Below are 22,151 nucleotides of genomic sequence, written 5' to 3' on the forward strand. Positions count from 1 at the left end.
CTTCTTGTAATTGGTGTACAAGAAGTGGTACACCTATTTCATAATGAAGTGTGATTTTCTTTTTTTTTTTGTTCCTTTTTTATTCATTTTTTTTCTTGTTTTTCCCCAGCAGAGAACTCTTAACTCTGAAGCTGTCAGACTGTGGATTGTTAATCTCCACATCCACTTGTTCCCTTTTCACCCTCAGCAATGACTCCATCTTGGTTTTGTTGGTTTCGCCTGATCTCCAGCACTACCTCCAGCTTATTTGTGTCCAGTGATTATAATTCTGGACATGCCCAGGCCCAATTTCTTTTCTTCGTCCCCTCACCGCCGAAGAACATCCAAGTTATTCAACTCTGTTTTATATTATATCAGCTACCATGTTGAACCTTATTGTTTGTCCTTATCAGTGAATTTATCCATCTTTAAAAATGAACTATAACTTCTTCAACAAATCCAAAACTTTCAGTTTTCCAAAATTTTGCAACACCAGACTTTTTTAGACTTGTTGAATTAAGCATGGTTTTGAGAACTTGAGATTTAGCTTTGTCTTTCTGTCTGCATATCTCCTCAGATTTTAGCCAATGTTATTATTTTTATTTGTGGGAACATGGCTGGGGCGTACCACAAGCATCTGATGGAGTTGGCGCTGAAGCAGACCTACCAAGACACCTGCAACTGCATCAAGTCCCCCATTAAACTGGAGTTTGAAAAGAGACAACAGGTAATTAATGCTCCTTGATTAGCGAGGAATCAGCATGTCAGAGTTCTGCAGAGGCCTGTTGTTGTCCCATCATTTAGCTGTGCTGAACCAGGAAAAGTACTAAAATATGCGGGACACCAGCCCTTCGAGGACCGACTTTGGGCACGACGGCCATAGCTAAAGCGTTTTGCAGTGGCCCTGGAGTGCTGGCCGCAGCTTTGTTTATGACAGATGGTAGTATTTGTGTAGAGGCAGTTTTTTTTTTTTTTTTTTTAAAGCGCTTGCTGCACTCATAATATATTCCGCTTACAGGAGGCTTTTAACCAAAGTGCATTGCAGTATAGTAAGTGCATGCATTTTGTCTGAAAATTTCAGGCGACGCTGTGTGAATTCCTCATAAACCCGAAACCCTCTGCAACGTTTGCCAGTACAACCACCAGAGCCTTATAAATAGTGCAGAGGAAAGATTAGCATCAGTCAGCTGGGTTGTATTAGCTTTGATGCCTTTTAGCTTTGCTTTACAAATCTTCTATGTCCAGAAGAGTCTTTGAAAGGAGCCGGCGAAAAGCTGGAGTTTTCTGAAGTTCTTGTAGGTTCAGTCAAAACAGAGAAAGAAATTTGTAATGCTGAAGTAGGTGTTTGGCATGCCAGTGGTTGTAATAGTATGTTTCCATTAGTTTTTGTTTTGACTTTATAATGACACTCGTGCATTCTGTGCATTTCTTTGTGTTACTCTCTTCAGGAACGTCTTCTTTTGTCTCTACTGCCAGCTCACATTGCTCGTGTAATGAAAGCTGAGATCATTCAGAGGCTGAAGGGACCGAACTTTGGCCAGATTGAGAACACAAACAACTTTCACAACCTCTACGTCCAGAGGCACACCAACGTCAGGCATGTAGATGTTCTTACTATTTGCATGGTGCTGTCAAAAAAAAAGTGCTTTTTTTGTTTTTCTTTGACAGTATGTTTCAAATGATCAAGCAAGTTTTATCATACAACGATAACCTGACTAAATATAGGTTCTTCTTTCAATAAATGAAATATTTAACAGCTGTTTTTTTTTTTTTTTTTGTATTTACTTAGATATTATTAAGCCTATTATTGGCACTAGCTTAATCAGAAACATTTAATTGTCTCAATAAGGAAAAAACAGAAGAAATCTGTAGTAGATTAAATAGTTGTTGTGACAGTGTTTGGCCAAATGGGGATCTGAATTAGCTCATGACAAAAAACAATGTTGCCTCCTGGGAAACATAAATGGACTAAAATGAATTATTTCTTTTGCCGTTTTAGCATCCTTTATGCAGATATAGTTGGATTCACACGCCTGGCCAGTGACTGCTCACCGGGAGAACTGGTGCACATGCTGAATGAGCTGTTTGGCAAATTTGATCAAATTGCAAAGGTAAAAAGCCTTTCTTAGATCCTGGTCAATATTTTTATTGGTCTTAACCATCGCTGATTGGGCAGCTGCTCTCACATATCCAAATGTCTTTTACCGTTACCCTGGCTATTATTTCATATAGAGTTACACCTAGTGATTCAATTTGCTGTGGTTAACATGACTAAATTTTATTTTCACCTATCGTGTACTTAACGGTGAAGAAAATGTGATGAGCTCAGAAAGGTCTTTAAAAAGTGATTTGGTCAGATTACATTTAAAAGGCCACTTGGAAGGTCTTTCAGTAACTTTTCTGTGGGTTTCTCTGTGCAGGAAAATGAATGTATGCGAATCAAAATTCTTGGCGACTGTTACTACTGTGTCTCTGGGCTCCCGGAGTCTTTGCCAAACCACGCTAAAAACTGTGTGAAAATGGGTCTGGACATGTGTGAAGCCATCAAGTAAGTGGCAGATATACAACAGTAACATTTACCACCTTGTTTATTCTCTCTTTTACTGTAATGTTTGTCTACCTTTGCATCTTTCAAAGTTTTTTTAGGTTTCAGCAAGGTTATAGCGCTACCACAGTTAGCATCAGGGGTTATTGGTATGCTTGGCCTTTTCCTGTTCATCTTCCTCATAGAGGGCACTATTTTTTTGTCTTTTTTTGCCTTTTCAGCTGATGGTGGAATGGTTGTAAAGGCTCGTCAGAAGTTTTTTTTCTTTTTAAAGGTTTTATCAGCTCTAGTGGCCTTTATTTGATAGTTAGTTGACAGGAAGGTGGGTCATGAGAGAGAGGGAAGACATGTGGCAAAGGTTGCCAGGCCGGGAATCGAACCTGCGACGGCCATGTCGAGGACTGAGGCCTCCATATGTGGGCTGTGCTTAACCCCTGCGCCACCACAGCACAGCCCGTATTTCAGGAGTTTTAAACGTCCAGCAGTAGCAGTTTTGTTTCCCAGCGATGGGAACTTGCGAGGCAACTGATATGAAAATGGCCTTTTGTAATAACTGTATTATAAAGGAGTATTTTAAAGAATTTTCTGTTTTTGTTTTAGTTCATGTTATTACACACCCGGTAACAAAATGAACTATAAGAGTTTAACTTTTATAGACACAATAAGTTATATTGAATTCTCTCAATTTTAGCAAAAATATAAACTATTCGGAAAACTCAGTGCATTTTATTGAGTCTGTATAAATTTGGTTTTTACTACTTGCATGTAGATTTCTCCTTTTGTGTGCACATGTGCGTGGGAAGTTGTGTTTTCTACACTTTTGTTAAAGAAATGTGTTTATGAGGAAAATATTTTTGAACAGCGAAAGAAGGCATCGATTCTGATTTACCTAATTAAATACAAACTTCTGATGCATTACAGAAAAGTACGAGATGCTACAGGTGTCGACATCAACATGCGTGTGGGCGTGCATTCAGGAAATGTCCTGTGTGGCGTTATTGGACTTCAAAAATGGCAGTATGATGTTTGGTCACATGACGTTACACTGGCCAATCATATGGAGGCAGGAGGTGTACCAGGGTGAGTAAAAAAAAAAAGAAACCTTGCTGTCGTAAATGTTCCATAAACTGATGGCTTTACAGTTTGATTCATCTACTAGGTCAAATTCTCTCGGTTGCAATATTCCTACTATTATTAAATATTACCAATCAATAAATGACTCGTCAATTCATTGCTAGGCGCGTTCACATCACATCAGTGACGCTGGAGCACCTTAATGGTGCTTATAAGGTTGAGGATGGAGATGGACAGGAGAGAGACCCTTACCTAAAGGAACATGGTGTCGTCACTTATCTTGTTATCAACCCAAAGGTACAGGACTTCCACTGAACGAACGTAATGCGAGGCGGTTGAGAAAATGCTTTAAAGTCCCATTACTTCCATTCAGGTGGAGCGTCGGAGCCCGCAGCATTATTATCGGCCCCGACACACTCTGGATGGAGCTAAAATGAGAGCCTCAGTCAGGATGACCCGCTACCTGGAGTCGTGGGGAGCAGCCAAGCCCTTTGCTAACCTGCACCACAGAGACAGCATGACAAACGAGAATGGCAAAATTAGCACCTCTGTGTGTATTTTTTATTTTTATGTTTTTCCATTCTAAACCAATGCTATTATGATCAGCGGTACATTTGTTGATGCCAACCTATCCTCTCCCTCTCTTGCTTTGTTTTAAGGACGTGCCGAAGGGACAGTATCATTTCCAGAGGAGATCGGAACGGTATAAGCTCTGCTTTTATCAGATAAATATTTATGCTAAGTTGCCCGTTGACTACATTTTCACTAAAGGCCTCGTTGTCACAGAACATGTTTTCTCCCTGGAACTTTTTCTTTCCCTGTAAAGGACAAAGTCTCAGAAGAAACGGTTTGAAGAGGAATTCAATGAACGGATGATAAGGACGTTTGATGGAATAAATTCGCAAAAGTAAGTGTTTTTGAAAACCCTATTTTCATCGAACGCATTATAATCATAAAACGTTCTTGTCCGTGTTATATCCAGGGTTTCTACACCTTCCAGAAAAGTCTGAACTTTGATTATATCATATTATAGGTCTTGCTAAGTATCCTTTTTAGTCACGTGTATTGTTTTTAAGTGACATCCTCTGCTTTTGATTTCCCATATCTGAGCTTTAGTTTGACATTTGGCTATGTCATCCACTCTCGCTTATATTCTCTGTTTTCCCTGAAGTTCACAGTCAATGCAGTCATCTACCAGGAAACTTTCTTCTCCAGACAGCCTTTATAGAGACACTGATTTTATTTTCCAGCAGGACTTAGCGGCTGCCCTGTGGCACCAGGTGGCTCAGTGGCAGAGCAGGTGTACAGAGACCACTGTAGTGCCAAAGAAAGGACTTGGCACCTGACTGCTCTGCCAAAGTAGTGGTGCTGTGCTTCATTTCTCCCTGATTCTGAAATGAGAGACAAAAAATATTGAACATTTTTTACATACTAAAATTTTATTAGGTGTACTTGTACAGATAATGGATCCTGCATACTTTCAAGGCAAATGTTTTAACATATGCAGTAATTATTTTAAGTATCAGTTATATGACCATTTACTTTTAGGGTCTTTTCTATTTTGTCCAGTTATTTATTTATTTTTTTTTATGCTTGACTGTATTTTGTGTGACTTTTTTTTCCTAGACAGTGGCTCAAGTCTGAGGACATTCAAAGAATATCGCTGTTTTTTCACAACAGATCCTTGGAGAAAGAGGTAAACGGGGATCAGCCGCTATCTGGGTGAAATCAATTACATAATGCATCAAAAATGGTCCCTTTTCGCTACATTTGCCTGCATTCAGTCTAAGATGTCATCGTAAAAATGCTGTCTGAGTACAGTTGCAAAGCTGCTTAAAAAGATAAACAATTGTTGACATAATGAGTTTTTCTTTTTGTTTTCTTTTGTCCTTTTTAGTACAGAGCAACAACCTTGCCTGCCTTTAAATACTACGTCACCTGCGCTTGTTTGATCTTTTTCTGCATTTTTGTCGTGCAGGTCTTGGTCCTGCCAAAGTGAGTGACCTTTAATTCGTTATGTATAACGTTTATTAGTCCATGTCGTTGCAGAGCTAATTTCTGCATTTGTTTTTTTTTTTCAGAACGGCCGTTTTGGGAATATCATTTGGGATGGCCTTCCTCACCCTCTCCTTGATAATCTTCATATGTTTCGTTGGACACCTATTGGTGAGTGACGTCATTTTTCCTGTGTTCAGTTAAAACAAACATGTATGCTTTGACAAGCCTACAAAGTGCTGTAGAGGAAAAAGAGCTGCTTGTTAGAAGAAGAGTCATATCCACTAATAGAGTTGATCTTTAATCACTCTTGAAATAGTCAATAAAAATGTGCTACTCCCTGGTTTTTATTAGTGCCAGGAAGTGACTATTCTTGAATGGTTTCCAGTCATCATTCTTTATTATCCGGTTCAGTTACTGGCCGTTTCGGTCTTTGAGGTGTAAATGGTTTTTGGACATCAGTAGCAGTACTAACAATCTTGTAGCCAAACATTGTTGTCTTTACTTAGTTGAGCTGGAGAAAACAGTGAGTTGTTGCTCAGGTTCAAAACCAGTGTTGATGCATTTTGTGGATTTGTATGAGCCATTGTTCTTGCATGACTGTCCTTGGATTTTTTTTCTCCTCCTAGTATCATCAAAATAATGATAGGAAACAAGTTTTAGCCATTGCAGTAGGGTTATGCGCATTGACTATGAACAGTCAGCACTTTTGCTTATGATCCCCAGCAGCTGAATAAATCTTAGTTTGGAGAATTAGGCAAAAGTTCTCTCGTGGGAGATGCATAAATAATAAAATGAATAATGTCAGTCTGTTAAAAGTATTGCAGCATTATGAAAAATCATGACGCATTCTTTGACGGTGGTGGCAGTGAGGGTATTTCCAGAGGGTTGAATTAATAGGCCAAGCAAAAATATTTTGTAAGATGTGGCACGTCTGCATGCTGTGTCTAAGATGATGCAGCAGAATCAAATATTCTTTTTATTTTTTTGTCAGGGCAGGGCAAAGGTACAAGAAGATGAGATTGAACAAGCCGAGGAGACAATTTAGTACGATAGAAATCCGCTCGACATTTTTTTACTGATACTGCAAAAACTTCTGAAAGACCAGGATGCAAATGCAGGGACAAAAAAGAAAAAAAAAAAAAAGGTTTTAAAAAATGAAAAGGTAATGTAAAATTTAAACAACTCCAGACTTACACATGTTGTTGTTCCCCCTGTTTTCTGAATGTTTTGTTCTTTAGCTCTGAACTCTGGTCTCTCTGAATGTTCCCTGAAAACTAACACAGCAGCTCTCAGTATCAAAAGTTAAACCTTGCAACATTTGTTTGTTTTTTTATTATTATTTTTCAGTTATGTTTTACTTTGCAAAGTTTCCCTCTGGGATATCTGTTTTTGTGGAACACCCATATGCTTTTGAAAGGTTATTTAAGGTCTTTGTAGGATTGTATGTTTAGGTTTTTAGCACCCGTTTCTCAAGAGATGCCAAATAGAAGCTGCCCTTCACTGCATGTGGTTAGCAATGCGTCGCTTAATAGTGGGCACGTTTCAGGATACGTTTTCTTTCACATATAAAATGTGTTAAGTTCAGTCGTAAACTTTTGAATAGGCTAATTCTATTAATCCAACATTGCATGTATTTGCATATTTAAAAAAAATAAATCATATTTTAGTTTACAAGTGTATTGTGCTTTGTACCAGATCTGCAGAATGGTTGGTGTAAATGCTTTTTTAAGTTCAGAATTCTGGTTTTCATATCTTTTTAAGTGCAGCTAATTTACACTGACAGGGTGCTCGCCTGCTGGTTTTCTTCTTTATTGAACACAGTCATAGGTTGACCATTAAAAGGAAAAGCTGCAATTCTTAAAGTGAGCAGCCACAGTACTGTTATTAATGAAAGGTAAGGTGAAGTGCATTGTTTGTCTCTAAGTAGTTAAAATTGTACGAGCCGAAGAACTGAGAAAGTTTGACAGGCCCAAACTGTGATTAGCAGATTGTGGGGTTGGAATATCTCCATGGGGTTATTCTATTATTTTATTTGTAGTCATCAGCGGCAATCAAAGGTGGTTCAAAAAAGATAAAGTTGTGAAAAGGTTTAATGCTGGTAGAAAGGTGCCAGAATATACAGTGCATTTCAGGTTGTTGCATTTAAACCTGCAGTGGGGGTTTGGGGAGGGTGGAAGGGGGGTCATGCACGACTGGGCATCAGAACTGGATCAAAGAGCAATGGGAGAAAGTGAGTCGTATTTCTTTCACATGGTGTGACTGGCAGAAAGTTCAGCTGGTAGACGCTACGATTCAGTTATTTTGCTGGATAAATCTGGATTTTTTTCCATCCTTGTGGATGGTGTGATTCTTTGGACAATGTTCTGCTGGGAAACCTTGGCTTTTCTTATTTAATGTGTATGTTATTTTGATATACTTCTTGATCACTCTTCTTTAGGCCTTTCTTTTATTTGGAGCTGTATTCTCTGATGGTTGTGGCTGTTCAGAAACGGTTTGAAGAGCACATCAACAAGCTGTGGAAGTGTTGACTTCGCCTCCAAAATGTTCAGAACATAGTTCAGTCAACATTGTCTGGGATGATTTGGGTAAACAAGTTCAGCCCATCGAGGCTCCAGCTTGTAATTTACAGGACATAAGGGATCTTGTGCTGACGGCCCTGTACCAGAAACCACAGGAAACATTTGATCTAGAGGACTAAGGCCTCAACACTTCAGGGCTATTTCAGCAGCAAAAGAGGGACCAACACACTGTTGTGGACATGGGTTTAATGTCATGGCTCCTTGGTGTGTAGTTGATGCATTTTGTGTTATTTAGCACTGAAATCAAAAAGCCATCTACCTGGTCTACATTTTAAGTTATTACTAGTCTGGTACATAATGCATTGTGGAATTATTAGCATGTTGGAACGTGATGTACATCCATGAGCTACTCAAACTTACTCACTGTTCCACAATAAATCACACTAAGCTGCAGTTCACAGTGTTGTAAAAAAAAAGAAAAGAAAAAAGAAAGTAAATCAATTGATTGACACGTGGTTTCATTCCATGGGTAAAAGGCTTAGCAATAAACATTATATAGACACAATAAAACCCTGTTCAGTGAAAGCTATGAAGCAGTAAGAAGTGTTGAAATTTCTCCCACAAAAACATTCTTACATACAAACAGTCCGGTCAAAAAAAAAAAAAAAAAAAAAGAAAAAAAAAAAAGAGGAGGGAATTCTGTTGATATTCGAATAACTATTTGCTGATTTTGATTTTGTTTCAAAGTGTAATCGCATGTGCTAATTTTGTGCCACGGTTTCCACTCGTCTTGAAAAACGATGCAGGGTAGAATTACTTGAAAAGCCATCTGAAGCTGTGGGTCTCTTAAAATGTTTGGATCGGTGCTGCTGAAGCATTTAAATCAGATTCAGTGTAATATATTTCACCCTTGAACCAGTAAATAGTAGTGTGTTGGTTTTCCTCATCCACATATATAACTTGCACTATTTAACTTTTAAAACTACAAGTTGTGTTTGATCTGTGGGGTCTTTCTGTTCTGTGGCTGTAAAATCCTGTGGCGTGCCAAGCTTGATCCCGTCTTGTGTTTGTGTCTACAGCACTGCAATAAAAGTGCATCTACTTCTTGGATGTGGCTGCTGAGGTCATCAGTTATTATTGCCAACAAGCCTTGGCCCCGCATCACTCTCACCATGACAACCACTGCTCTAATACTCATAATGGCTGTCATCAACATGGTAAGCTTTTATGTGCAGGTACTGCTCTAAGAAAGAAGTTACACCTTGTCGACTTCACACCCTATGAAGTATCAGTCTTAAAAACGTCGCCCTAGTTTTTGTGCGACTCAAGTAATATTAGAGCGGAATGGAGTTAATGTTTTATGCGTGATTTAAATAAACAGATTTTGTTGTTATGGCTTTTAAAGAAAAATAAGCACATTTCCCTTTAAAAAAAATGGTATATACGTATATTCATGAGTACTATATCTTCACTGCTCACATCCATGTCGACCTTATTTCCCAACACTGATAAGAAGACAATATATAGCATGTTTATTGCTCATTACTCATCAATTTATAGGTGTGTCTGATTGAGTTTTACTTTTTTGGAGACTAAAGACGAATACATAAAGGCTCCAACGAAGGGGGGGGAGCAGTAGCCTGAGGCGTGAGACGGGGCTGGGTGTGTGATAAAACACGGTGTCAGGACCCCTGGGTTAGACCTTCACACAAATCGATTCCAGAGATTATAATCATGTTTTGCGTCCGACACGGGTCAGACGCTCAGGGCGGGTGAACCAAATTATCTACCCTGTGCTCAGTGGGACAGCAATCCTTGTTTTATCCTGCAGGTTCCCATTAATGGACATTATTGAATGGTTGTCACAATTGGCCTCTAACAAGATTGTATTTTTGTCCTGCGAGTCTTAATTCTGGCTTGTTCTTTATACACATATACCGATGAGAAAAGCACACAGATGAACTGTTTTATTGTCTGTTTTTTTGTTTTGTTTTCTTTACTTTTGTAAGGAAGCAATAATACGTTTTAATGTTTGATTTTCATCTAGTTCTTTTTGGAAGACGACATATCCCCTCCGGTTCTGCTTTACAACTCCTCTAACGAAACGCTGCTTTACCCTACTGGGCAGCTTATAAACTTCTCGGGCAAAAACAATTATTACCTCCCCGTAAGTGTGTGCAAATCAATTTTTATGAGAATAATGGTCATTGTTTCTCTATTTCTTGCTTTCATTATTTTCATTATGCTGGAATTAATCTCCATCTCCGTCTGTCAAACCCTCTGTGCTGCTCAGTATTTAATTTACAGCTGCATCCTGGGCCTGATCTCTTGCTCGGTGTTTCTGAGGATAAACTATGAGCTGAAGATGATTATAATGTTGACCGCAGTGGTGATCTACAACATTATTATTCTACAAACACATGCCTCTCTGCTGGATGAGTACAGCAGATTCCTGTACAAGACCGAAAGCCTCGACAGGTAGGTGGAAGGAATGCACGTGAGGCAATCATTAGAAGGCAAAGCAACAAACTTCTGTCTGTTGCACACCTCATTACGTAAGCCTCATTACAGAAAGAAAACGGCTCTAGTACAAGGTTCATTATGTTCTGTTAATTACTTAATAACAATAAAAAACCACGTAGCAGATTAGAGGTAAATATCAGGCAAAACCACGTTAAAATAAAGCAAACTAAACATTTTCATCAAATTAGTGATCCGGGAGTCTTGAACTGCATGTTTTGAACTGCAGCTTGGAGACTGGTGGGTTTAAACACATCTACAAAAATGTAGAGCTCTGGAAGAGCCCTTCTGAGTCTCGGTGAAAAATTCAGTTTATGTATGCCAGCTGGACATCAAGCACACGTTGGCATCTCTCGCCAGTGATTAAATGGGAATTAAGCCCGAGTGACATACTGCAGGCATTCGTAATAGGTGAATGCATCACACTCCCATTTTACTCATTTCATGCGTTTTACAGTATCAGAGTGCATCAGGAAATTGGTTGCTTCTAAAGGTTAGCAGAACAGTGCACGACTTATGAATGAAACTAGTTATTATATGACAAAGTTTATTGTTTCCTATACTTTGGATGAACGGTGTAATAGTTGGCGTATTGTGTCATGGTACATTACCTTAGCCATAATTCCAGCATTTAATTTATTTCTACAAATGAAAGTTAAATACTCCGTCTAAAGTCCAGGGGTTTCCCCCCTAAGTTGTGAAACCGTCTGAATTATTCAGCTTGTTGATGTCAGCAAATCTTCATCAGTGCTGACAGAGTGTCTGCATAGTGTAGCTTGAGATGCGGCTGTGTCATTATTGAATTAATGCAGCAGGATTTGAGTGACACTTGTTTAATATATGTGCAGAATGTACAGGATCTCTTCTTTCTTTTTATACGTGTGGCAGCCTGGTGATGATGCTGCGTATAGCTTCAGATTTACAAAAGTGCGATGCTGCAGCTTCATTTACCCAATAGATCATTTATTCAGTAGGCAGATAATTTCCCAATGCCATCAAAGAAAATGTCCAATGGAGTAACTGGGGGTGCTAATGAATAAAGATGGATGTGAAGTTCTCATATTGAGGTGGCTGATATTATTGTCATGAGATATGACATTGTTTGTAGTTCAGTCCCTTAGAAAATCCCGCTGGCATCAATGAGAATTTTTTAAATAATAAAAAAATTGAATTAATCTTGCATGTATATATTGATCCGATGACTTGCCTTATGATTAATGTGGCGGAAACTTGAACAGAGTCTCCCATTTTGGAAAATATGACTTGAGAGAGGCCATAATTCATAAAACGCCAGGGAGCTGATGAAGACCTAACTCAACCAAATTTGAATAACTCCCCTTTCTGTAGATATTCAATGTATCTTCTTTGCTATCTGCTGAATAGCCTTCATGTTTAACATTCCGTTAGTTTCCCAGCATTACAATGCATATATGTGCAACTCCATGTATGTCATTCTTTTTTTCATTCATGGTGCAAGTTCTTACATAACACGATATGAGTTGTTATGGTTTTAGTGGAAAATGTTGGTTTATGTCTCAGTTTTTCAAGCACATAACAGGTTTTAGAATTGAACATGCCAGGTGTAAAAACACATTAGAAAAGCCTTGGCTTCACTCTAGCTGAAATGCACCTAAGTAACCACTATCTTTGTTACTGTGTCCTTGTCATGAGCTGATTACTTCTATTCAGATCACATTTTTCCATTTATATTGTAAAAAGGAATGAAGTGATTGGGCAATGCTGTTTTTTCATGATTTCTGGTAAGCTGAGAGTTAGACTGGAACAGGGATTCCCGAATGATACAAGATATGTTTGCATTAAAGAAGACGCAGTAGTCCTCTGTTGGAACTTCGTTTTGATTTTGAGAAGTGGCTGTAGCGAACGACCATTACAGTGGAAAGCAGTCAGTAAAATGTCAATAGTAAACAAGCTCTTGTCGCAGCAAAGCAGAATTGACAGTCAAGACTGAGTGGCAGCTTAAAATAAAACGCTCTGCTAACCATTCATAAAGCGCGTCAGTGTTGATTGTGATCTTGATTTGTAATTAGCTTAATCTCATCATTTTCTCTTTTAATTTTTCGCTCGCTCTTCATTAATCCGTTTTCATTAGTTAGCTTTGCTATTATCTGCGAAATGTCTAACAAACACAATGTTTTTCACTTCTTTGCTCCTGAAGACCAGGAGTTCTCAAGGACCTGAAGACTATGGGCTCTATCTCTCTCTTCATCTTCTTCATCACACTGCTAGTCCTTGCTAGACAGGTAAGCGTCGATTTGATTTAAATGAGCTGATGCACAGCTTTTAAAACACGTCCCAAAATACACCTGCACCTTTTTTTTTTCCTGTGTGTACTTGTTTGTTTATGCAACTAAGCTTTTTTTCAGCCTAAAAACATTTTTCTCGTTTCTTTCAATCCATTCTTCCTGCTCTGTGCTCCCTGGGCTCCCTATTCCAAATATAGCTTTGCCTTCCTAACTCCCTTTCTGCATCACTCCATTGTTTTCCTTAGTCAGACTATTTTTATTTAAATGCTCAGAATTACCCACACACAAAGTTAATGAGGCCCCTGGTTCGTTTTTATTTTTTCTTTTCTTTTTAAGACACAAATTAAGTTGTTTGCCTAATTACAAACTATGGGATAGTTTGTCATGATTGTTCAGCTTCTCCCAGAACATCAGGCAAACAAGTCAGGAAACTAAATCTGAAAATCATTCATCACAACATCAACTTATTTTTGCCTAATTACTCCGTCACAGAGTCTGCCGTACCCAGGATCCATCAACTGTACTAGATTCATAATTCCTGAATTTCAAACCAGAGATGGGACTAAGGATGCTTTCTGAGCATCCTTATTGTTTGATGTATTCATACTAGGTAAAACATTAGAGCATTAGCATTCCTGTGGATTCTAAAGAGGCTTTAGTTTCCCTCAAAGATATGCCACCAGGTTTCAGAGAGCTACACTGAAGTAACCACCTGATTTTTGTTTATTTTCACAATGTCTCATGTTACTACAAAGGTTTTTTTTTTTTTTTACCAGAATAATGTGGGTTAATGTGATGGATTACCACAAAATAGTACATAATTGCGAAGAGTAAAAGACATGATAGACGGATTTATTTATTTATTTTTATTTGGCTTGCATTTGTATTTATACCATTTGCAGTCAATACTGCATTTTTGTCCTTATGGATTAGTGCGGGCTTTGCGCCTTTATAGACTGAAATGTGTGCTCATTGAAATAACTCAGATATTCCAGATAGTTTGGATAGAGACCGTATCCATCAGAGACCATCGGTTAATTAGGTTTCGAACTTGGCTCATTCCTCTGTTTTAATTTGAAAAAACTATTCTTTTCAATTAAATATTCAATCTGTGATTAATCCATGATGTGCCCCTTGTTGTCGCATCATATTTAACAAACTAAATGTTTCGAGTGCGAAAGACTTGACTACATACATTGTTCCGACCAGAGAATATCACACACCGAGTGTGTCCTTTATTGGATTCTTCACACTCAGCCTCACACATCATTAAAAAAAGACTTTTTGAAGGGATAACAGATTACCGCTTCCACTGCGATTGTTTTTTTTTCTAATGGCAGAACTGAAACTGACTTGTCTTCGCTGTTGCTGCCCATATTTATGTCAGATTCTGTTTTTCTGTGCTTCCTGGAAGCAAGCTTTACAGCTGTACCTCCAGTCTCTTCACCTCTGTGTCCTCTTGTAACAGAATGAATATTACTGTAGGTTGGACTTTCTCTGGAAGAACAAGTTTAAGAGAGAATGTGAGGAAATAGAAACGATGGAGAACCTCAACCGGGTTTTGCTCGAGAACGTCCTGCCTGCACACGTCGCTGAACACTTTTTGGCTCGCAACTGGAAAAATGAGGTTGGCATTTGTTTTCCTATTTGCCCATGATATATTTGTATCATGACAAACATGCAAACTGTTCACTACTTCTATGCAATCCATCCTAAAATTAAGTTATCTCTCTTTTTCCCCCACACAATGTTTCTTAAAAAACTTGTGCATTTGCTTGAAAAACTTTTTACCCAACAGACAAAACCCCCCCAAAAAAACAAAAAACAGAGAAATTGACAACTTGTGCAACTCATCCGTTGTCCTGCAGGATCTGTACCACCAGTCTTATGACGTGGTGTGCGTCATGTTTGCCTCAATCCCAGACTTTAAAGAGTTCTACACTGAATCCGACGTCAACAAGGAGGGATTAGAGTGTCTAAGGCTTCTCAATGAAATCATTGCTGACTTTGATGAGGTAAATTACCATCGGTTAGAATTAACACAACATGCGCCTCATGGGTGTGATCTTTATTTGTTGTTAATATTTTATCATTTCATGTTTTTTTGTGTGCAGCTCCTTTCCAAGCCTAAATTCAGTGGCGTCGAGAAAATAAAGACCATCGGCAGCACTTACATGGCAGCTACGGGACTGAATACATCGTCTGTGACAGAGTTCACTACCCAGGTAGACGACTTCTTCTTATTTATGTTGTTTACCTGGCTGCCATTAAACATGCTGCTCTGCAGTAGAAAGCATAGTGTAAGTGGCGTTTTCTTGCAGGAGGATGACAGACAGTATATGCACTTAGGAACTATGGTGGAGTTTGCATTTGCCTTGGTGGGAAAGCTGGATGTCATCAACAAACACTCATTCAATGACTTTAAACTCAGAGTCGGTGAGTATCGCAGAGAATAAAACAAAGACTGTGTGAATATAATTTAGTCTAAATGGAGGTAAATCTCAATAAATTAAAATACCATTAGAAGTTGGTTTATTTTTGTAGCTCAATTCAAAACGTGTAACTCGCACAGGGGGGATATATTTCAAGTGTTTTATTTATTTTAATTCAATGACTTTAAACTACAGGTAAAAAGAAAAAAACAGCTTAGTTTCTCCAAAAATTTAAATATTACTTAAGACCAGTATTAAAGGATTTATCTCGCAACACAGAATCGGTATGGTCTGCAGGAAGACTGCTGGTCCAGTAGTTGTCCAGCTGACGGTCATTCACACTCTCCACAAGGAGGGTAAGACAGAAGGAGGAGTTGAAGAAACTGACTCGTCAGTGTGCTGTATGCAACCATAACAGTGGGAAGTTAATTGGGGGAGGAAAAAGTCTGGTGGAAAAAGGTGCACAAGGGATAAAAACCCTGAGAGGACTGTGATTGTTCAGCAATGTCTAAAAAAATAGAACTTTGAGGAAAGTCACAAAGATTACACCTGTAATCAATGTTTCAAGAACCAGGTCAGGTCAATGAATCCAATGTATTACAACTGTCGCTTTCCTCATGCTGGGCCTCTTGTGAGCCAGAAACAACAATAAAAGCGTCTTACCAAGACCGAAGGAGAGCAGTCGAGTCTTTTTTGGGTGAAAACAACTTTTCTATCTCACTAGAAAAATCAAGATCCCAATGTCTTGAGGACTTTTATTGCTTTTGGGTAATATTTTCACAATCCAGAGTAAATGCTTGAAATATATTATTACGGTTTGACCTTAGGTACTTAACCCTCCCGCAGGTCTTAAGAGATGGGACATTTGGACCCCACGAGCTTTTTACTCTGTGCGTGGTTCAGTGGGGTCGCACAGACCCCATGTGTGCTTTTACAAGTTTTTTTTGTGTGGTTTTGGGAACTGACAATCTGACGGGACACCCCCACCCCGCTTCCCCAATGTGTAACCATGACATCTACTGCGGTCCTCTTGAGTGTCGATATAAGAACACTGTCGATGTATGGGTTAAGTAACTTTTTGATGCTCTTTCTTAAGTTGCACCTGTAGTTTTTTTTCTGTCCCATTGGTGTTCCTAAAAGTCATAGTAACCTCAGAGCAATTTAATCATTTTTTTCCAGACATGACAAGTAAAATATCACATAACAATGATGCTGTTTAGCAGAGATTGATAGAGAAAGGTTAGGAGAGTTTTACAAGTACTATCTTTTCTGCTCAGCATAAGATGTGTTCAAAGGAATCCATTTAAACTTAAACTTGCTATTGTGTACACTCCATTGCACCGAGTGGTAAATGTCACGGAAATGTGATTTTACCCCCTTCCCGTGCTGCCAAAATAGCTAATGTCTCTGCAGCGACCGTACGCTAAACACCACTGTTCTGAAAAAGTCACGGTCTTGGTCGGGAAGAGAGGCACGTCCAAGCTCCCTGCGAGCAGTAAGACTTAGTTTGCTACTTCCAACATGGCATTGCAGGTCTCAGCATGAGATGCTCCATTAACTCAGCAGTGTGCAAGTGTGTGACTGGATGACTGTACATCCCTGCTGCTTCCAGACTGGACCTAATAACCCCCATGAGGAATGAATACTTGTCTTGCTACTCTGGACGTGTTCAAAGCCAATGGTTGGGTGCCTTTTTACACACGTCTGCTGTCCGTTTCCCACAAATCTGGGTACAGTCTTTAATTTGCATGAAAAGCTGGAGCTGAGGGTCTAATAGTGTTGGGGATTAAGGGCTCTGCTGTGCTTAGCTTCCAGTGTTGTGACAAAATCTTGTGAAAAGCTTTGCTTCCTATCACAGCAGAGGGTTTTCTTTTTTTTTTTCAAACTACTCTCAGTAGACCTATAATACCACTTAAACAAGATGATGAGATCCAGAGTAAAAAAAGGATGAAATTTATGTTTTTTAGACAGGAAATTACAAAGAAATAAAGCATATGTGACAAAAATACAAGCTAACAATTTTTCATACCTTACAATAAATATTTTAGTTATTCTTGAGGAATATGATAAATTAAGATGTGTCTGAAGAGCTGAGTTTGCCTTGTTCTCCAATCAGGTATTAACCACGGTCCAGTGATCGCTGGAGTCATTGGAGCTCAGAAACCACAGTATGACATCTGGGGAAACACAGTCAACGTAGCCAGCAGAATGGAAAGCACTGGAGTCCTGGGGAAAATACAGGTGAGTGACATGAACTGGCTTCCTTCGTTTTTTTTCTTTAGCTTTCATACTATGTTGGTCTAAAATATCACATTTAAAAGTGACCACAACTTGCATTCAGTTCCTTAGTTTTACATATGGCTAACAAATAGTCCTTACAAATTAGGTACATAGGTAGAACGATATGTGCAGCATGTCAAAAAAGAAAAAAAGGGCTATGAAGTAAAAGAGCTGAACACATTTGTTTCTCTAGAAAATAAGGATGTAAAAAAACAGTTAATAGTAATAAGATGCGCCTACATGGAGGATTCCTTCACATTCCATGTTAAAATTCCTCAGTTTTACACTGATTCTCCAAAGTTCTGCCTACTTTTAGGGATCAGATCTATTTTTCCACACTAATCTAGACCTGAAAAACGAGTAAATCAAATTTCCAGATGGCACAGAAATACGATAAATCAAACAGTAGCAATAAAAAATACACTCCAACATCGGATCAAAACCAATGTTATAACTTTGAAAGTAAATTTACATTTACATTCAACAAAGTTAGTACATTAAAAAAAAAAAAAAAAAAAAAAAAGGAGACTGACATGTCGAAGATAAAACTTTGTCCCTCCACATGTGCGGTTTATGGCAGAAAGGACATCTTATCATCTCAACATCCCCCGACACCTTAAAATCTTATAGTGGCTTCCTGTCTGAGCACCGATAAGATGTAATGTTTTTCTATCACACGGCATGTTGCTGTTGCCACCGTTTAGTCTTCGGAGAGCTGTATTATACTCCCCAGCTTGCACACATTCAGTATAGCCATCTGTTGTGCAGTGCAGCGCAGCACAACTGCAGTCCTCCTGATTTTCTTCTGGTAAATGGCTGCTGATATTTACAGATAAGGGATATTAAAAATAAATGCTGTGAACTTTCCAGGTGATCTTCCCCCCTTTCATTTTAACAATGTTACCTCATTTCAGAACCTGCAGAAAACATTTCTTATTTTTGTTTATGAGTACTTCGTGGTCTTTACTGTGCCATAACCTGCTGTTTTTTTGCTTTTTTTTAACACGGACATTTCATTGCTCTCTTATTGCACATTTTTGTGCAATAAGAGAGCAAGTTTTATTGTGAACTTGCTCTATGAATAAGTTCATAAGTTTTATTCATAAAACTTATGAACTTATTCATAAGTTTTATGAATAAGTTGTGAAATACACAGTGATCTCTTCCCTCTAACTAGAAATGTAAATATGAAACCAATAATGTTTGCAATTGACTTAAGCATAATATGCAGATATATGCATATACATATTTGTACAATAAATGATCCCAATCTGGTCTTTGAAACCACAACAGAAGAAGTGCCATGCAAATGTATTTTTCACAAAACTCAAAAAGAGGCAGACCCTGACGCTTCCGGAGGAATGCGATCCAGTCATGTAAAATGAGCAAAGCAGCCTTGACTCATGCGTTTCTCCCTCTAGGTGACGGAGGAGACAAGTCGCATCCTTCACAATCTGGGCTACACGTGCTCTTGCAGAGGGATCATCAATGTCAAAGGCAAAGGAGAGCTCAAAACCTTCTTTGTGCACACAGAGATGACACGCTCACTGTCCCAGGGGAACATCATGCCGTAAGACTGAATCAGAGCATCTGCATCGATGCAGGTACAACCAAAGGTCTTTGATGGGGACCGAGGAACTATCTTCGAAGAGCTTCGGTAATAAAAACAAGTGCGACTCAGGAAGAAATCTGACCGACAAAGAAGGAAAAACAGATTTTACTATCACTTTGCAAAATAACTATGCCACAGATCTAGTATTCATTTAGTCCTTCCCGTAACAGAGGGCGTTTGTTGGACAGCAATTAGGTGGGAAACGCTACGATTATGATGCAATTTGAATGTCACAGCTGAAAAGCATTCAGGCTTGATGAAAAAGAAAAGTTTCAGACGTTCCGTAGCTCTGTGACGCTTGTTGCAATCACTGGATACCCACCGAAACCCCCTGCATCGATGCCAGCCGCACCACAGAAAGTCTCACTTTTTTCAGGGAACGGGACACTCGGGGGTTGCAGAATAACATGCTTGGAAAACTCCAAAGCACGTTCACGGAAAATGCAACAGCGGAATTTTTAAAGGACTGACGGCACCACAAACACCGGCTTGTCGCTGGTGTTATGAATGTAAATTTTTGCTCCTCTTAGAAGTATTTTGAAATGCTACAAATCAAGCATTAAAAAAAGCAGCAGCAGAAGTCCACTTCAAGGATGAGGCTTGTCTTTAAACAGAAGAAGGCAACACGGTTTACAATGGATACTTCAGAAATCTGTTAAAACCACAAAGTCTTGGATGTATCCTACAGACACTCCAGAATATTCTGAAATAGTCCTACACACTAATCATCTTGTCTGTATTATCAGAAGTGTTATTTGTCAACTCCTGCTGGAAGCGGGGGAGTTTGAGGCCAGACGCATAACAGTTTGTGAGACAGTTGTACATGTTTCCCCATCCAGAATGTAGATCACGATACAAACTGAGGACTAAAAAGCATGCAGAATTTTTCTAAGACTGACCATATAAATCTGCCAAAAAATGTGATATTTTGCTGTCACCGTTAAACGTTCAGGTTATGTGGTTGGGATGCTGATCGACGCGTACCGGTTTTCGAAAGGGAAGAATGGGGAAGAATGGGCAGAATGTACCTTTTGAAACCAAACAGGAGTTGTGGATGTTAACAGTGCTTTTCTGTTTTAATAGACTTTTATGCTCCTGGCCTCTGTTGCATAGACCTGAGCCAAACAAACTCAAAGAATTTCAGAAAAAATTCTAATTATTTCAGTGTAAATATTTTAGTTTTGAGTAGATAAAGCCTGATTTATGTACAGGATAGGTTTAGTGTGTACAGTTGTTTTGTAAGAAAAGATACAAAATATTCCTCAAAAAAAGTTTTTTTTTTTTTTGTTTTTGGACGATGCTATTGTTATTTTTTTTTGTAAAAACTTCAATAAAGTTTCTATGTAATTTAGTTCATCTAAGCTCTTAAACACATGTAGCCTTCTTAGATCCTTGACAGGATTGTGCTGCTCTTACATGTAATGGCGGGACAGTGTAAATAATCCCAGCATCCTGCACGGATGTGTCTTGTTTTCTCGAAGCAGGCTGCACCAGCTGGTGACGTCAACATAAAAAAAACTTCCTGGTCTACCTTTTGAATGCGGTGAACACTTGACCCGACGAGTCTAGACTCATCAGGGTCGGAACTAAATCTTTCTGTAAAGCTTTTTTTTTTTTTTTTTTAATCTCGAGCTCATTTCACAACATCAATACGATCTGAAATAGAGACAGTAAAAGTAGGCACATTGAAGATGACCTTTCCCCCATCTACTGACATGAACAGAAATAATGAGTTGTATCACCGTTACTGAGCTCATTGTAGCCGACACTTTATGAAAACATTGAATGCAGGTAAACGTGTTTGTGTTTAATGCACGCACGGCTTTATTTGAAAGTGGTATCTAAACTCTACATACTTACTGCATTAAACAAGTCTGAGTCATTTAAAATGGGACAACTATCAGGACCTGATGTAATTTTTTTTTTCAAAATCTTTAATATTAAAGGCGTCTAACTACAAAATTCCCATCAACATCTCTAAATAGAAAATCAAACTTAAAAGGGTCTTTAGAAGAACATTTTTCTACTGCATGGCTAAAAACTTTACACTTGATTATTTATGGTTAATCCTATTGAGACACAAGGTCCTGTTTCTATAGGTGACTGGTTTTATGAAGTCGATATGTTGTGTGTTTACATAAAGAAATCATTTAACATCACAGAGCAGAGCCACGCCCCTGAGGATCCAGTGTTCTGGATGCAGGGAAGTTTTCAGGTCCACAGTTGAGATGTAATTCATGTCTGTCCTTACCGGCTTCTTGTAAATTGGACAGGAATAGAGGCGCGAATCCTTCACACCTGCACCACAGAGCAGAAAGGAAAAAAAACAACAAACAGACTTGTAATTCAACAGTTTTCTGGAAAGAGAGCAGCAGCTGGTAAAACAATCTCTCTTAATTAAAGATCTTTTAAGTGGAAGTTTCTGAAATATGAGCACCGGTGTGTTGCACCAGAGACACCCAGCTGTGTTTGACACCACATCTGTTTTTATGAAAACCAATCAACAAAATTACTCAAATTAGGACAACATAGTTAGTTCCTTTTTCAGCAGCAGTTTGTTTACAGTTTTTTTTTTTTTTGGGCTGCAGGTTTGCGCTTCATTACTTATTTATCATAACGTAATAAACTGCTAGAGGTTGCTTGAGTGTCCCTCATCAACTCTTTCTTAAGCAGCTACAGACTGAAGAAGCTGAGCAGTTCAGCAAAATGGAAAAGCTTCAAAACGGCTTAACATTTTTAGGTAAAACACCTTCATGAATGTTGATGTAGAGTATTGTTTTAATCCCAATGCTCCTTGGCACACAAGTTGTATTTTTATATACTGGCAAGAAAATTTACAAAACAATTGTTTCACAAAGACAGAAGTACACACAAGACAGGTCAAGGAAACATATGTGGAGTCTTGGACATCCACAAAACTGACAGAGC

General features: G+C 38.7%; 2 protein-coding genes across 3 annotated transcripts in view; one reads left to right on the plus strand and one right to left on the minus strand.

The window, feature by feature from the left end:
• adcy2a (adenylate cyclase 2a) overlaps positions 1-19,185 on the plus strand; it is a 38,935-nt gene extending 19,750 nt beyond the window's left edge. The window contains exons 4-25 of one of the 2 annotated variants that reach the window (XM_015002081.2): positions 557-706; positions 1,428-1,576; positions 1,979-2,090; positions 2,400-2,527; positions 3,446-3,604; positions 3,763-3,895; positions 3,972-4,148; positions 4,258-4,301; positions 4,425-4,505; positions 5,225-5,294; positions 5,496-5,593; positions 5,680-5,764; positions 9,195-9,332; positions 10,163-10,282; positions 10,409-10,593; positions 12,812-12,896; positions 14,368-14,526; positions 14,768-14,914; positions 15,014-15,124; positions 15,221-15,335; positions 17,448-17,572; positions 19,033-19,185. In XM_015002081.2, the coding sequence (XP_014857567.1) occupies positions 557-706; positions 1,428-1,576; positions 1,979-2,090; positions 2,400-2,527; positions 3,446-3,604; positions 3,763-3,895; positions 3,972-4,148; positions 4,258-4,301; positions 4,425-4,505; positions 5,225-5,294; positions 5,496-5,593; positions 5,680-5,764; positions 9,195-9,332; positions 10,163-10,282; positions 10,409-10,593; positions 12,812-12,896; positions 14,368-14,526; positions 14,768-14,914; positions 15,014-15,124; positions 15,221-15,335; positions 17,448-17,572; positions 19,033-19,185 (2,724 nt within the window). Of the gene's footprint in view, positions 1-556; positions 707-1,427; positions 1,577-1,978; positions 2,091-2,399; positions 2,528-3,445; positions 3,605-3,762; positions 3,896-3,971; positions 4,149-4,257; positions 4,302-4,424; positions 4,506-5,224; positions 5,295-5,495; positions 5,594-5,679; positions 5,765-9,194; positions 9,333-10,162; positions 10,283-10,408; positions 10,594-12,811; positions 12,897-14,367; positions 14,527-14,714; positions 14,915-15,013; positions 15,125-15,220; positions 15,336-17,447; positions 17,573-19,032 lie in introns of both variants that reach the window. The other variant, XM_088013773.1, reaches the window with a different exon arrangement.
• Positions 19,186-20,529: 1,344 nt separating this feature from the next.
• Positions 20,530-22,151, minus strand: part of dnah5 (dynein, axonemal, heavy chain 5) — an 89,474-nt gene continuing 87,852 nt past the window's right edge. Inside the window, exon 88 of the mRNA XM_088013652.1 lies at positions 20,530-21,521. Within this exon, the coding sequence (XP_087869778.1) occupies positions 21,370-21,521 (152 nt within the window). The 3' untranslated portion in view covers positions 20,530-21,369. The remainder of the gene's footprint in view (positions 21,522-22,151) is intronic.

Source organism: Poecilia mexicana, unplaced genomic scaffold, assembly GCF_051168715.1.
Source record: "Poecilia mexicana isolate PSO_F unplaced genomic scaffold, ASM5116871v1 scaffold_16, whole genome shotgun sequence".
Lineage (NCBI taxonomy): Eukaryota > Metazoa > Chordata > Actinopteri > Cyprinodontiformes > Poeciliidae > Poecilia > Poecilia mexicana.